General features: G+C 41.3%; 1 protein-coding gene across 4 annotated transcripts in view; it reads right to left on the bottom strand.

The window, feature by feature from the left end:
* LOC117348494 (transient receptor potential cation channel subfamily M member 7-like) overlaps nt 1–13,845 on the bottom strand; it is a 148,638-nt gene that overhangs the window by 105,200 nt on the left and 29,593 nt on the right. For 3 of the 4 annotated variants that reach the window (XM_033920708.1, XM_033920709.1, XM_033920710.1), the window contains exon 1: nt 2,474–2,665. Coding sequence is in view for 1 of the 4 variants with exons in the window: in XM_033920707.1 (XP_033776598.1) it covers nt 4,284–4,458 (175 nt within the window). In the remaining 3 variants the exon portion in view is untranslated. Of the gene's footprint in view, nt 1–2,473; nt 2,666–4,283; nt 4,459–13,845 lie in introns of those variants that run through there. The other variant, XM_033920707.1, reaches the window with a different exon arrangement.

The following is a 13,845-nucleotide window of genomic DNA, read 5'->3' as shown; positions in this document are numbered from 1 at the left end:
CATGACATAGGAAGGCCCCTCCCCGGACATGCCCCCTTCCCCTGTACCTTTTTAACTTCCCCAGCATGAGAAGCATACCCACATCGGTGTCGGCTCGCCCTCTGACGTCACTTCCTAGGTGCAGGTCTTGGAAGTGACATGAGAGAACAAGCCAATGCCGACGCAGGCAGCAACCTTGCGTTGGGGAAGTAAAAAAGGTATGGGGAAGGCAAGGGGGGCATGCACATGTGGCAAGGAGAGGAGCGGGGGAGGGAGGGTACGGAGAAGAGGGCAGAGGTGGGGCGCCATCACTTGGGTGCCTCTCACCCTAATTGCACCACTAGCACCTACCACTTCGAGGTGGCATCTACTCCAAGGCCAGAAAACAGGCTTGGCCACAGGGCAGATCATGGGTGTATTTTGCATTAAAGAGGTGGATTATGGGTGTTTTTTGACTTAGGCATCAGTAAGCACCTAACTTACCTCACTCCCACCCCCTTTTATAAAACCATAGCGTGATTTTTAGCACCTGCCGCGGCAGTAACAGCTTTGACGCTCATAGGAATTCTATGAGCGTTGGAGCTGTTATTGCCAGGCCAGCGCTAAAAATCGCACAACGGTTTTATAAAAGGGGGGTGTTAGTTGCACTCATTTAGGTCAAAGAAACCCTGGCATAAATATAATGCGCCTAAGGTTTCAACGCCCACTGGGTTCTAAGACCACTTTAGACACGGCTAGGTGCAATTCGATAAATGGCGCCTAACTGATGATCGACACTTGCGCTCCTTGGCCCCTACACGTTAGGCACTGTTTATAGAATCAGACCTATGTGTAAAAGATGCTTTCCGTGATTTGCTTTCAGTCTTTGTGTTCTTAGTTTCATGTCACTCATTTAACAAATAAAAAGATTTTTAAAAGAAAGGAATTTGGATTTAGTTCACAACTTTTTCAGTAGGAGGTGAAAGTGAGTTACATGCAGGAGCAGGAGGAAATTTCCTGTTCCTGGATGTAAAGCCCACAAGCCAGCCTGGTTATCAGGATTTCCACAACGACTAGGTATGAGATTTATTTTATCTCACTGCTTTCACTGCATGCAGATAGATTTCATAACTAGTCATTGTGGAAATCCTGAAAACCAGGCTGGCTTCTGGATCTCTACGCTTGTACCTGAGCCAATGGAGGGTTAAGTGTCCTGCTCAAGATCACAAGGAGCATTTGTGGGATTTTGAACCCTGGCTTTCCTGGTTCTTAGCTTGATGCTTTAACAATTGAGTCAAATCCAAGGTCCATCTAAGTCTGCATTTCTCTGGAAGTGGCCAGTCCAGATCACAGAAGAATCCAAAAGAGCAGACATTCCTTTTTTTCCATACACCCAGGGATAAATGGTGTCTCTTTCAAGTATACAGCCTCATAACAATAGCAGACTTGCGGTTCCCAAACTAGAATCCCAACCCCAAATGAGGTTCCATAATCAGTGGATGAGAGCACATGAAACATGATAATTCACTCTAATTCCCACATACGAGATACCCTCTCCATCTAGACTTCTGTTCCAACTCGCTACTAGCAGTGGAAGCCAGCATAGGCTTTCCAAACGGAAAATCTGGACCCCCCCCTAGACCTGCCCTAGGCCCCGCCCAGTTCTACTTATCCCTGCCTTTATGCCCCATTCCTGCCCCCCCCCCCCCAATGCCTGCTCTCATTGGGAGGAGGGAATCCGACGCAATTTGTTAGAAGCTTTTCAAAACCTGGACAAAAAGCCAGCCGGACCCCTGGACATGTCCAAGGGAATCCAGACGTCTGGTAACCCTAAGCCAGCACAACTCACAGTGTCTATTGTGACCGGGCGCAGCCAAGCTGGGCTCAGCAAGTGGCCTAACCCAGTGCACACAAACCTCAGCCGAGCGGTTTGCGAGATTGTTTTGGTAGCTTGGTAAGGCTCAAATTAAAAGATTTCAAAAATTTGGGTACAATTTCCTTGGGTTGCACCCAAGGAAATTGTTTCACCAGCATAAACAAGTGTAAAATAAATTCTCAGGTTTGTATCACCTTGGGCTTGAGTCCAGCATTCACAAACCAAAACGAAACAATTGCAGTTAAGCCAAAAATATGTAAGCCTTATTTCAACAAAATGAAAATTTGTCTTCTGCCAGGCAAAACTCCCTTGGGGTTAGGCTTAATGCCCCAAGGGTGGGATCTTCTCCAATAATTTTCCCTCCATGGATCAGCTTGGAAAGATCCCCTCCCCAGATCCCAACAAAATGGCTGCCTGTGACTTGTGTTTAAAGTTCAAAACAAAACTTCAACATTTCCAATAAACTTGAGCAGACTTTACTTTTCCCTCCAGCTCCCTTATTAGCAAAGGCTCTCAGCCTATGTCCATACCTTCAAAGGTGGGCAAATCAGAATATTCTATTTCCATATCATTATCCACCATTTCACTATCCTTAACAAACCCAGAATCAACCTTATCCTTCGCCTCTTCATCACAAACCTCTGCCTGAGTTTGTTGCCATGAGGTGGACTGTTGCTTTCTGGTTCTCTGTGGCTGGAGTCTGCTGCTTTCTTTTTGCAGTGTGGCTCTGGCTTGCTGGGTCTGGAGCAGGTGTGCACTCTGAGGCTGGCCCTGGAACTGTCTCTGGGTGAAAACTAAACCCCTTTCCTTCATTGCAGGGAGCTGATTAGTCCTCCCTACAGATGTGTTAGGGTAGCCTGCCCTCAGAGAACTTCTCACCTGGCCTAAACCAGTTTGAGCTTGTTTGGGTGTGGCCAGTATTCCATTCCTGCTCTTTCCTTCCCTGGCCCTATGCCTGCTGGGAGATGTAGTCTTTCCATCTGTTTTCCCACAACTGGCTTACATAAAGCTAAACCAGATCTGCTTGATTTAGGCAGGGCTTTAGGAGGTTTCAGTGCTGGAAGGCTTGGCTTGAAAGTATTCCTAGGGACTACTCTGGGACTCTCCTTAGCAGGCTTAGGAATACTTTTAAAGGTTTTAACCTCATTTCCCTCTTCTGGCAAGGCTGCCTCGCTAGGAACAGGGGCCACCCTGTGACACTATCCATTCCTGATGCACAGACCTCATTCTAGAACAGAAACCCATAGGAAGCTCTTTTGAGCGTGCTCCGACTCCCAGTGTAGTTGCTACCATTGGCATTGTTCTAGAAACTGTCATCCCTTCTATTACTGCTTCTGCTTCCAATCTTCATATGAATTGGGGGAAGGAGAATTGTAAATGGTGTTGAAGTTCAGCGTTGTGAGAAAGTAGGGAGGTCAGCTGTTTTGTTGTGTCCGTCATCTGGGGTCATAGGAAGGTATGAGCATTCACATAGAGGCACATTGGATAAAATGTTGGGAAGCAATGGAGTAGTTCCAAATCCAAGAGCAGGCTCACATTCATACAAGTCAGTCAGGTGAGGTTCTACCAAATCAGGCCTCAGTTCAAGCTAAACAATTTCTGACTCAATCTCTACAATATGGGCAGCCTTGCATTACATGGAACACATACTTCTTCCTAGCAAAACCCTAGCAATATTCCAGGGTTAACCTGATCTCAGTGGGTCATGTAGGATTACCAGACGTCTAGGAAAACACAGACATGTCCTCTTTTTAGAGGACTGACTGGATGCCTGGAAGAATTTCCAAAACCTGGCAGTTTGTCCGGGTTTTGGAAGGCACCGAGCTTGGGGGGGGGGGGGAGTCACATCTGGAGGGCATCTGCACATGCGCAGATGTAGATGAGATGATATCACATACATATGCTGGTGTCATCTCACCGACCTCCACGCATGCATGGAGGTCCTCCAGATGCAGCCCCGAGCTTGGGAATGGAGACACAAGGGTGGAAGTGGGACTGGGGGCAGAAGAGGGCAGGGCCAGGTGTCCTCTTTTTTTAAAGAGGAAATCGGTAACCCTACCCATCAGCTCTTTTCAATTGCAGGAGCCTAAATTCATTTGTGCATTGCTTTTTGAGCCCCAGAGTGCAAAGCACCAGTCTCCTGTCCAAGCAACCCCTAAATTAAGCCTCACTGACACAGGGTTACCATGTGGCTCCAGAAAAAGAAGGACGGATTGAGACATCTGGGTTTTACTTCTGTTTTTTTCAATGGAAGTAAAGCCCAGATGTCTCTGTCTGTCCCCCTTACTTCCATTGCATTCAGTAGAGTAGAATCCAGATGTCTCAATCCGCCCTCCTTTTTCTGAAGCCATATGGCAATCCTACGTTGACATATAGCTGGTTGCCCATTGTATCATCTCTCTCCACCGTTATACTTCTGTCTACAAAGATAAATATGAATCTTGCTTACCCGTCTTCTTCTATTTGCTTATAGACATAGGCCAATATATCTGCAGCTCTACCAGTACCCTCAAAGACCACAACTGGTACAGGAGGGCTTTCATTTAAGTACTCCAGTACTGTGAGAATGATAGGGGGACCTCCTTCCAGTATAAGTGCCACCACGGGAACACCTTGGTCAATTCCTAAAGAAACATTCAACCTGGTCTTCATGAATAGATTCAGAGTACATCTCCATAAGGAATCAAACAAGTCAATTCAGTAAGAGATTATTCCAGGACAGATTTGCTATTTATGCTAACATAATCCTGCTCAACTCACTTGTCAGCTTCAAATATTGCAAACGCAGCTTTGGATGCAGAAAAGGCCTTTGATTGTGTGGAATGGACTTTCATGTATCAAGCGATGGATTGGTTTAGTATAGGATCTGGATTTATACAAATGATTCAAACCTTGTATAGTTCCCCCTCAGCTAGACTATATATTAATTATACATTTATGGAGCATTCCTGTCTGAAGAGGGGAGTTAGACAAGGGTGTCCCTTATCTCCTTTGCCTTTTGATTTTGTTTTGGAACCCTTGTTATTGTCCATTCAGCAGGCAAAGGAGATACAGGGGAATCCTTATGCAGGTCGGGAATATAAGATCTCTGCTTATGCAAATGATATTTTGCTTCATTTGAAGAATCCTGAATCTACCATTCCGCATTTACTGGAATTGATTGATAAATTTTGCAAATTTTCTGGATATAAAATAAATTGGAGCAAATTGGAGGTTCTTCCATTAAATGTGCACTGTGCAAAAGGATTATTTGATCCATTCCCGTTCCTTTGGAAGGAAGAGGGTATAAAATACCTAGGTATCATGATTCAAAAAACTTTGGAAGACACAATGACAGTAAATGAAAAATCTTTATTGCTGAAAGTCAAAGAAATGTGTGAGCATTGGAACCCATTACATCTCTCTTGGCGGGGGAGAATCCAAACTGTCAAGATGATGATTTTGCCTGTAGTTTGCTACCAAATGAGTATGTTGCCAGTTTATTTTCAGGGGTCCTTTTATAAGAAATTGAATGGAATTCTCACTAAATTTATTTGGCTAGGTAAAACGGCTAGAATAGCTTTAGTATCTTAGAAAAAACCAATACGGCGGGTGGGGTAAATTTTCAAAATTTTTATAGATACCATCAAGCTTTCATACTGCGTCAAGGTATGTATTGAATCCTTCCTGAAGTCTTGGAGCATCTTCCTGACTGGCTTTACTTGGAATGGCAACTTATGTTCCCATTACGGTTGAACGGACACGTATCAGAACTTTAGTAAGTGTCCTTAGGCATATGTTGTTTAAAGATGCAAAGGTAGGCCCTGTTTATCTTTCCCTTCTTTGAAGATGGTATAAGGACATCTATGTTTGTCTTTCTTTCTTTGACATGAATGTTTAAACAGAGTTGTAGTGAAGTGAATTCAATTGTTTTGTTAAGCCGTATTTACAGACAGCTTTAGTTAAGAAGCTCTGCTGGCCAAGGCTTTTTCTGACCCTCTGTGGACTTCAATCTCTAGATAGGAAAAATGCTGATGTGTTTAAAGTTTCATGTGACCTTACGTCACATGCCATCACATGCTGGCAAACCTGATTCGTATAAATATGTGAAACTCATAATAAAAGACGGACATATTTGAAAGATGGTTTCTGGTCTTTAAGATGTGTCCCCAGGTACCTGACTTACATATGACAGAGACAGAGAAAGTATGGGGCAGGAATTGGGACCTGAATCCTTTTCAGTTGGGGGCTTGTCCGCGATGGGCAGATGATATCACCGGTATTTTGTGAGTATTTCTGAATTTTTTCTGTTCTTTAATACTCACTGGGTAGTGGTGACCTGTACCCAACCCTTTATTTTAAGTTCAAGCTTTGGGTTCTATTATGGAGTTTTTTGGGAAAAATCTCGGGGTACTTTCGGTAAGCACCCCTCATATATATAAGCAGCTGCCATTCTTTCGGGAAGAATGAATTTATTTATAGAACCCCCCTGCCCACTCTGTCATTTGTAAGGTTAAAAACTTTTATAGAGTATAAGATTTTATTGTCTCTTATTACTGTACCTCGCTTATAAGGTAAGATAAGCGAATATTTTTGCATTGTTATATTGGGTTTTGTAATGAGTCATAAAGGCACTTACTCCTAGACAAATGAGACTTGTACGGCTGTGTGTGTGTATGACATTTTTCCTTCAGCTCACATCTTTCTGTGTCACCAATGTTTACTACTGAGGTAGGACATGCTGTTATGTGGAATGAATTGAAAGCGCTGTTTGAATCAGTCTAAGATCTTTCCCTTGTAGTTAAAAAAAAGAAACAAGAAAAAGAAAAAATTCCGTTTTAAAGGTTTTCTTTCTTGTGCAGAGCAAAGCTAATCTGTTCTTTGCTTTCATTATCAGGGTCTGTGCATGAATGTTTTTGTCCCTTCCCCCAGACTTCTCTGTTTGGGCTTCCACTGACCCCCTATAGTGCTTCTTTGAAGTTACTCATTCTTGGTTTTATAAAGCAGTAAGGTGAGATTCCACTGCTCGTCTCTTGACTTTTCTCCGGCATTATCAAAACCACCATCTCTTCTTATAATACGCCCGTCGCTCTTGTTGCCAAAGCTGATGGCATTATTAGGGCTGTTAGAGTTTTGGTAATTCTCATTGCACTTATGTTTCTTTCACCATTCCACCGGCAGCCAATGATTTTTTTCTGTCATTGTCCTAAAGAATGTTTTATTTTTAGTCCCTTTGGTGAGGCTGCCTTCACCTTTAAGCAACAGTATACCTAGTGTGGAATGTCCTTCGGGCTATTCTACAAAGTCATGCACTGCCCTTCATGGTCATATTCTCATTTTGTACAACTTTTTGTGTTCCATAATTCAGGAGACCTGTCCGATTGATAGTTTGCATCTTTTATAATGGTTGTCTGTGTGTGGTCACAAGGTGTCACGAAATAAACTGCACTGGTGTACATCTGAAGTGAAATACCTGGGTTTTGTCCTGTCTCATGGTCAGAGGAAAATCTGCACTTTCTGCATTGCTGCTATTCTGGATCTGCCCCTCCCAGTTACCAAGAAAGACATGCTTACTTTTCTTGCTATGATTGGTCACTGCCGCCAATGGATCTCTGCTTGTTCCTTCTATGACCAGATTTTGAGACAGACCCTGGTTTCTGAAATGACTGCTCTTATCAGATGGACTTATGAAATGTTGGACATTTAAGATGTGCTTTGGTTTCTAGCTCAAGTTTGGGTTTTCCTGCTTATGCCCACATGTTTTATCTCTTTGTTTGGGACTATTGTAACACCATGAAGGGAGAACATGGCGGTAAGTTACGCTCTGTTGCCTTTTTTATAGTCACTCCTGTTCAAGTTCCCTGGCTGCTTGTGCTATGGTGGTAGAGATGGTTACTTCTTTGATCCTAGGTCACCTCATTACCCTTCATACTTTTCACGATGTCCAAGCCCTTCTTTTAAATAGGCTTCTGGGTCTCAAGGGTGAACAGGATTCTCTTCCTCTCTTTTTTCACAGCTTCCTCTGAATTTGATGCCTGGCGTTTGGCAGGTGCCCAAAGCCGCCCTTTTGGACGGACTTTGGTGCAAAGAGGGGAAACCCTGGATACCAGCTGCTAGCTCTCCCTTATTCATTGCCCAATATCATGGTATTGGTTATCGTAGTGCTCGCTCGACATTTTAACTTCTTGCTAGTGATATTTTTATTCTTGACCTTTTGCTCCTTGATACAGAGATATATAGCTCGATAATTACAGCTGGCACGGTTGTGAATTGAAAATAAATTGGAAAATACAATTCCTTTCTATTGTTTTAGCTGAAATTAGGATGTTGCTAATTTAAAATGGGTTTTTTCCGGATTTATACATAGCCATCCCAGATCAGTTTTGGCACAGATATTTCTAATGTTTTCCATGGGTCCTCTTTATCACTGCAGAGATAGAGACGCTCCAAAGAGACATTAGCTTTATGCCTTTTTTCAAATATGAGATGGTTATGATATACATTATTTGTTGTTTTGGTTTTTTTTATATCAATGTGTTTATTTGCAGAGTTAAATTCAGCCCTGCACACTTGACAGATGGAGTAATAGCTCCACGCTTAAAAACTTTATGTTTTGTCTGTGTCATGTCTACTTGTTTTAGTTTAGTGGGTACCCCAGGATACATAATATTGGCCATTTCTAGAGCTCTTTTTCCACTTCTTACTAGCCTAACTGCGCAATGTTCTTTTACTTATAGCTTTTATATTCTGAATATAGTTTAGTTAAGGGTTATATGTTTAAGAAAAAAGTTTTACTTTATACAGCGTTTATTTCGTGGTGTTCCCTACATATGATCCATTCAATATACATTTCTGAATACATTCAGTACATCAGTATGGTCTCTCTGAGGTGCATAATAGTTATATGCAGCACGATAAAAACATATCCTTTTGGATTGTTCAATTAAGAACCTTAAGTAAGTGAGTATTGTCTCTCTTTTGCCATGGCTATGCTAAGTAAATGAATTGGTATTGTTGCATGTTGCCACGTTCAGTACAGGCAACATGGTTTCTCTTGTTTTCTATCTCTTATCTGGATCACATTGGAGTACAGCTGCTGAATGATATTTGGAATGCTTTTCAAGCATTTCTTTTCAAGTATCTCTTTCTGTATGCACAGACATCTGGCTGTTCTCCCTTTGAGGTTCTCACGGGATGACCTTTCCCCGCCCCATGGGTAGATTTTCCTTTGATACAGGAGGAATACGTCCAAAAGCTAATTGAAATATTAGGGCTTGTTCAAAGAAACGTGTCTTGCACTTATCCTTTTCTCTCCACAGATTCCTACCCATTTTTTCCAGCCTGGTGATTATCCAGCAGCTTTCCAAGGATCGGAAGCAGACAGATTTCCCCTTTGGCCTTCCCACTACTGTGATCGCTGTGACCAGGCCCGCTGCACTCACTGAGGAGTTTCCTGTTTGGATCCACGCAAGTCGCTTGAAGAGGGTTAACCTAAAACCCCAGAAGCAAGTCTTCCCTGCGCAGATTTCACCTCCTCCAGTAGAACAACATGATGATCTCATTGCAGCATTCTACCAACTTTATCATTCTCTTACTGGCACTGCTGCTGCTAGTTTTTCTCCCTGTATGGATCATTTCTAACTGGGTCTACAGGGATGATGTGTTCTGGGTTCACGACACTTTCTGCCCATACCCATCTGTAAATGACATTCCTGCTGTAAACAGCACCCCCGACACCTCTTTGCGAACACGACGTCAAGCTGGACTACTCCCTCGCAAAGGCTGTCCTTCAATTGGAATCCAGAAAAGACCGATGCTACCCTTTGGTATAATTCCAGCAGTGTGCAAGTTGCCACCTTCTCCTTTGAGTATTGTGACATTGTGGACTGTTCATCAATTGATATCCCAAGGCTGTGCCATTGGTCCTCCGAGATTCCTAAAACTAAGGACATATATGTATATGTTACTGACTTACGTTGGGGGGATAAGTGTGCATTCTGGGGAGTGGTAGGGTGGAATATTAATACTGACTGGGCTTATAAACTAGAAAATACCCTGAAAAACAGTGGACCAAAATGGTAAATCACTGCTTACTTGTATGACCCTTCATAAGGTTGGACACTGTTATAGGAAAAGTGTTCCTGCACAAATTATTAAGCTTTCTCTTACTATTGACAACCCTAGACCTACTGATGAAGGTATGTACATTATGGACATGTGGTTTAAGGGTGGGTCTAGCTATCATCAGTTTTCTTATGGGATCTATCTACCTCCACTCATCCTCTCCCGCCATTTTGTGGGGGCCCCAAAAAATACTAACCCACTGGCCCCTACATTCAATAAACTTACTGACATGATGGCTATTGCCAATCCCACTTTTGAAGATATTGTGGCTGTTGAGGTAGGGTTTTCAGAACGTAACCTTTGGTTAGAATGGATGAAATTCACTGCTGATCAACATAATAAGAGTAATTGTTACATATGTGCTCAAGCTAGACCCCATCTAGGAACCGTACCTCTGGACCTCCCTCCTGGTATCCAACCATGCCTTTTTGGGTTATTTACCTATCCCCTTTGTGCACTGCAGTGTTCTAAATACCCTTTGTTGCCAGGACAGCAAAAGCTTGATATTGCCGTTATCATCTATAAGGGCAATTACATATGTCATGTTTCTAATCTGACACAGAGTAGTTTTGTAGGTAATTTACCCCCAGGTTATTGTTCTGTCTTGGCTCATAGGTATGCCCCATTGTTGCTGCATCAGATTTGATATTTACTGGCTTTATGGAGACTTTTGGCTCCCTGTTAAGCTACCCAGCCAGTGGATAGGCCAGTGCACTTTAGTTAAGGTTACCATGCTTCTGCATATTCTTTCTGAAAGGCATCCTTCCTATTCACATGGTTTTTCCTTTTATTTGTCTTGATATAAATCTGATCACATGTATACATAGATGCTATAGGGGTCCCAAGAGGGGTCCCAGATGAATTTAAGGCCCGAGCTCAGGTTAAGGCTGGGTTTGAGTTCCTTATTCCCTTTATTACTATTAATAAGAATGTTGATCGGATTAGTTAAAATTATTATAATCAGCAACGCTTTGTGAACTATTCTAGGGACGCCTTGCAAAGTATTACTGATCAATTGGGCTCCACTTCTCAGATGGTTCTCAAAATCATATGGCCCTAGATATGATTCTAGCTGAGAATTCTGAAAAATTCTCCTCAGTATTTTATGCTGTTGTACTTTTCTTTCTGACAATATAGGTCCTCCTATGGACATTCAGAAATTAGCAGACCTCTTTGCTGAGTTCAAATGTAACTCTGATTTATCTAATTTTTGGGATCAGCACTTTAGTTGAATGCATAATCTCTTATTATTTGCACTCTTGTCTTGACTGCTCATGTACTGTGTTATTCGTATTACAGCTCCTAAAAGACCCCTCCTTGAGAGACATACCTAGAGTATCACTCCCTTCCAGCTCATGCTGTGTATTTGTGACGTCATTTACATGACGTAAGAGGGGAATTGAACGGACACGTATCAGAACTTTAGTAAGTGTCCTTAGGCATATGTTGTTTAAAGATGCAAAGGTAGGCCCTGTTTATCTTTCCCTTCTTTGAAGATGGTATAAGGACATCTATGTTTGTCTTTCTTTCTTTGACATGAATGTTTAAACAGAGTTGTAGTGAAGTGAATTCAATTGTTTTGTTAAGCCGTATTTACAGACAGCTTTAGTTAAGAAGCTCTGCTGGCCAAGGCTTTTTCTGACCCTCTGTGGACTTCAATCTCTAGATAGGAAAAATGCTGATGTGTTTAAAGTTTCATGTGACCTTACGTCACATGCCATCACATGCTGGCAAACCTGATTCGTATAAATATGTGAAACTCATAATAAAAGACGGACATATTTGAAAGATGGTTTCTGGTCTTTAAGATGTGTCCCCAGGTACCTGACTTACATATGACAGAGACAGAGAAAGTATGGGGCAGGAATTGGGACCTGAATCCTTTTCAACGGTTATGTCATATATTGCATATCAAGTTACCCAGAATTTATAAGGACAATAGCATTCTTTTGGCCACCTGGAAAACCTTAAAATTTATTAAAAATTTAACATCTGTATCAGTACAACAATCCACGTGTCAATCCTTACGGTTGAACTCCAAGATTTAAATTGGTGAGTCTAAGATTTCTGCTACTTAATGGCCACAGATTTGGACTTGGAGGATGAAATGTACAGCGTCAGTATCTATGAGACAAATATGGTTTTATTTGTTACATAGAAGTTTTTGAACCCCCTGTTTGTTTATAAAAGTTGGACTGTTCCAAGTCTAATAGATGCTGGCACTGTCATCTTGATGTAGGGACACTGGATCATTTATTGTTCTATTGTCCTTTGATACTTAACTTTTGGAAACCTATATGGGGACATATTAATTTGATTCTGGAGACTGTGGTTCCGCTGTCGTATGAAGCAGTAATCTTTGGGATATTGTTATCTCCTATACCTCCAATAGATAGACATAAAAGCAGATTACTTGGTATAATGATTGGGGTAGCCATGCAAATGGTCACTAAAAATTGGGAGAATTTTGACAGATTAAATTTCACTTTTTGGTGGAATTCATTATACTTGTGTTATATATTCGAGAAAATTCATTCTGAACAAATGGGTAATAATAAGTTGTTTAAACTAACCAATTGACCATTTTATTGGTCCATTGACCAATTTTATTAATTTTAATTAAATGGATTATTCCCCTATTACCGGTTTGATTTGCACATCCAGGGAAGGGGGGAGGGAGAGGGATATTAAATTAGGATTTGTTTATTAATTACATGTATGTACTGTTGTATGGTTTCATTGTATACATTGGAATTAGGGTGTGTGGGAGGGGGATAAAATGGTTTCTCATGTATTTATTGATGGATGTAAGTGCTGTTTTTCAAATTATTTAATAATAATAATAACTTTTATTTTGTATACTGCCATACCCAGAGAGTTCTAGGCGGTTCACAACAATTAATAAGATTACAAACGAAGATAGCATTGGAATTAACAATTTTTGGAATGTACATGTCATTGAAGTTGACAGGAATTAACAGTTTTTGGAGTGTACAGGTCAATGAAGTTGACAGAATATACAATAGTGTACAATAGGAATACACAATAGGAATATACAAGAGTGTACAATATATATATATATTTTTTTTATTATTATTTACAGGGAAAAAGTACCGGTCAGTGAAGTAATTGGTTTGGAGGGTACAGTGTGCCTTTATGCACTGTGTTTAGAATGAAAAATTAATAAAGATATATATAAAAAAAAAAGAAAAAACAATTTTAGAAAACTGGGATTTACACATTAAAATCTGAGATTTGAGCAGGACTAGGGCAGAACCAGAAAATACAAGTGCATTCCCTATTTCAAAAGTGTAATGCACAACTGCAATTATTGTGATAAACGCTGGAATTTACAGCTGCTCCTGGGTACATATAGGTTTTCTTCAAGTGCTCGTTTTGTGCTGTGCTTGCACAGGGTGGGATTGGGGGGCTGCACTTTTAATCCCCCATATTTTTGTACTTTCTGAATCAATAAGAACATAAGAATTGCCATATTGGGACAGACTGAAGGTCCATCAGGCCCAGTTTATCGTGTTTCCAACAATGGCCAACCCAGGTCCCATGTACCTAGCTAGATCTCAAGTAGTAAAACAGATTTCATGCTGCTTATTTTAGGAATAAGCAGTGGATTTCCCCAAACCATCTCAATAATGGCCTATGGACTTCTCTTTTAGGAAACTATCCAAACCTTTTTTTTTTTTAACCCTGCTAAGTGAAATGATTTCACCACATTCTACGGCAACAAATTTCAGAGTTTAATTGCATGTTATGTGAAAAAATATTTTCTCCAGTTTGTTTTAAATCTACTACTTAGTAGCTTCATCACATGTCCCCTAGTCCTAGTATTTTTGGAAAGAGTGACCAAGCGATTCACATCTACCCTTCCCGCCCATAGGAGGGGCCTACGG

The sequence above is a fragment of the Geotrypetes seraphini genome, chromosome 14, assembly GCF_902459505.1.
Source record: "Geotrypetes seraphini chromosome 14, aGeoSer1.1, whole genome shotgun sequence".
NCBI classification, from domain to species: domain Eukaryota; kingdom Metazoa; phylum Chordata; class Amphibia; order Gymnophiona; family Dermophiidae; genus Geotrypetes; species Geotrypetes seraphini.
Note: the sequence above shows the minus strand (reverse complement) of the source record. Positions and strands in the feature narration are given on the sequence as shown.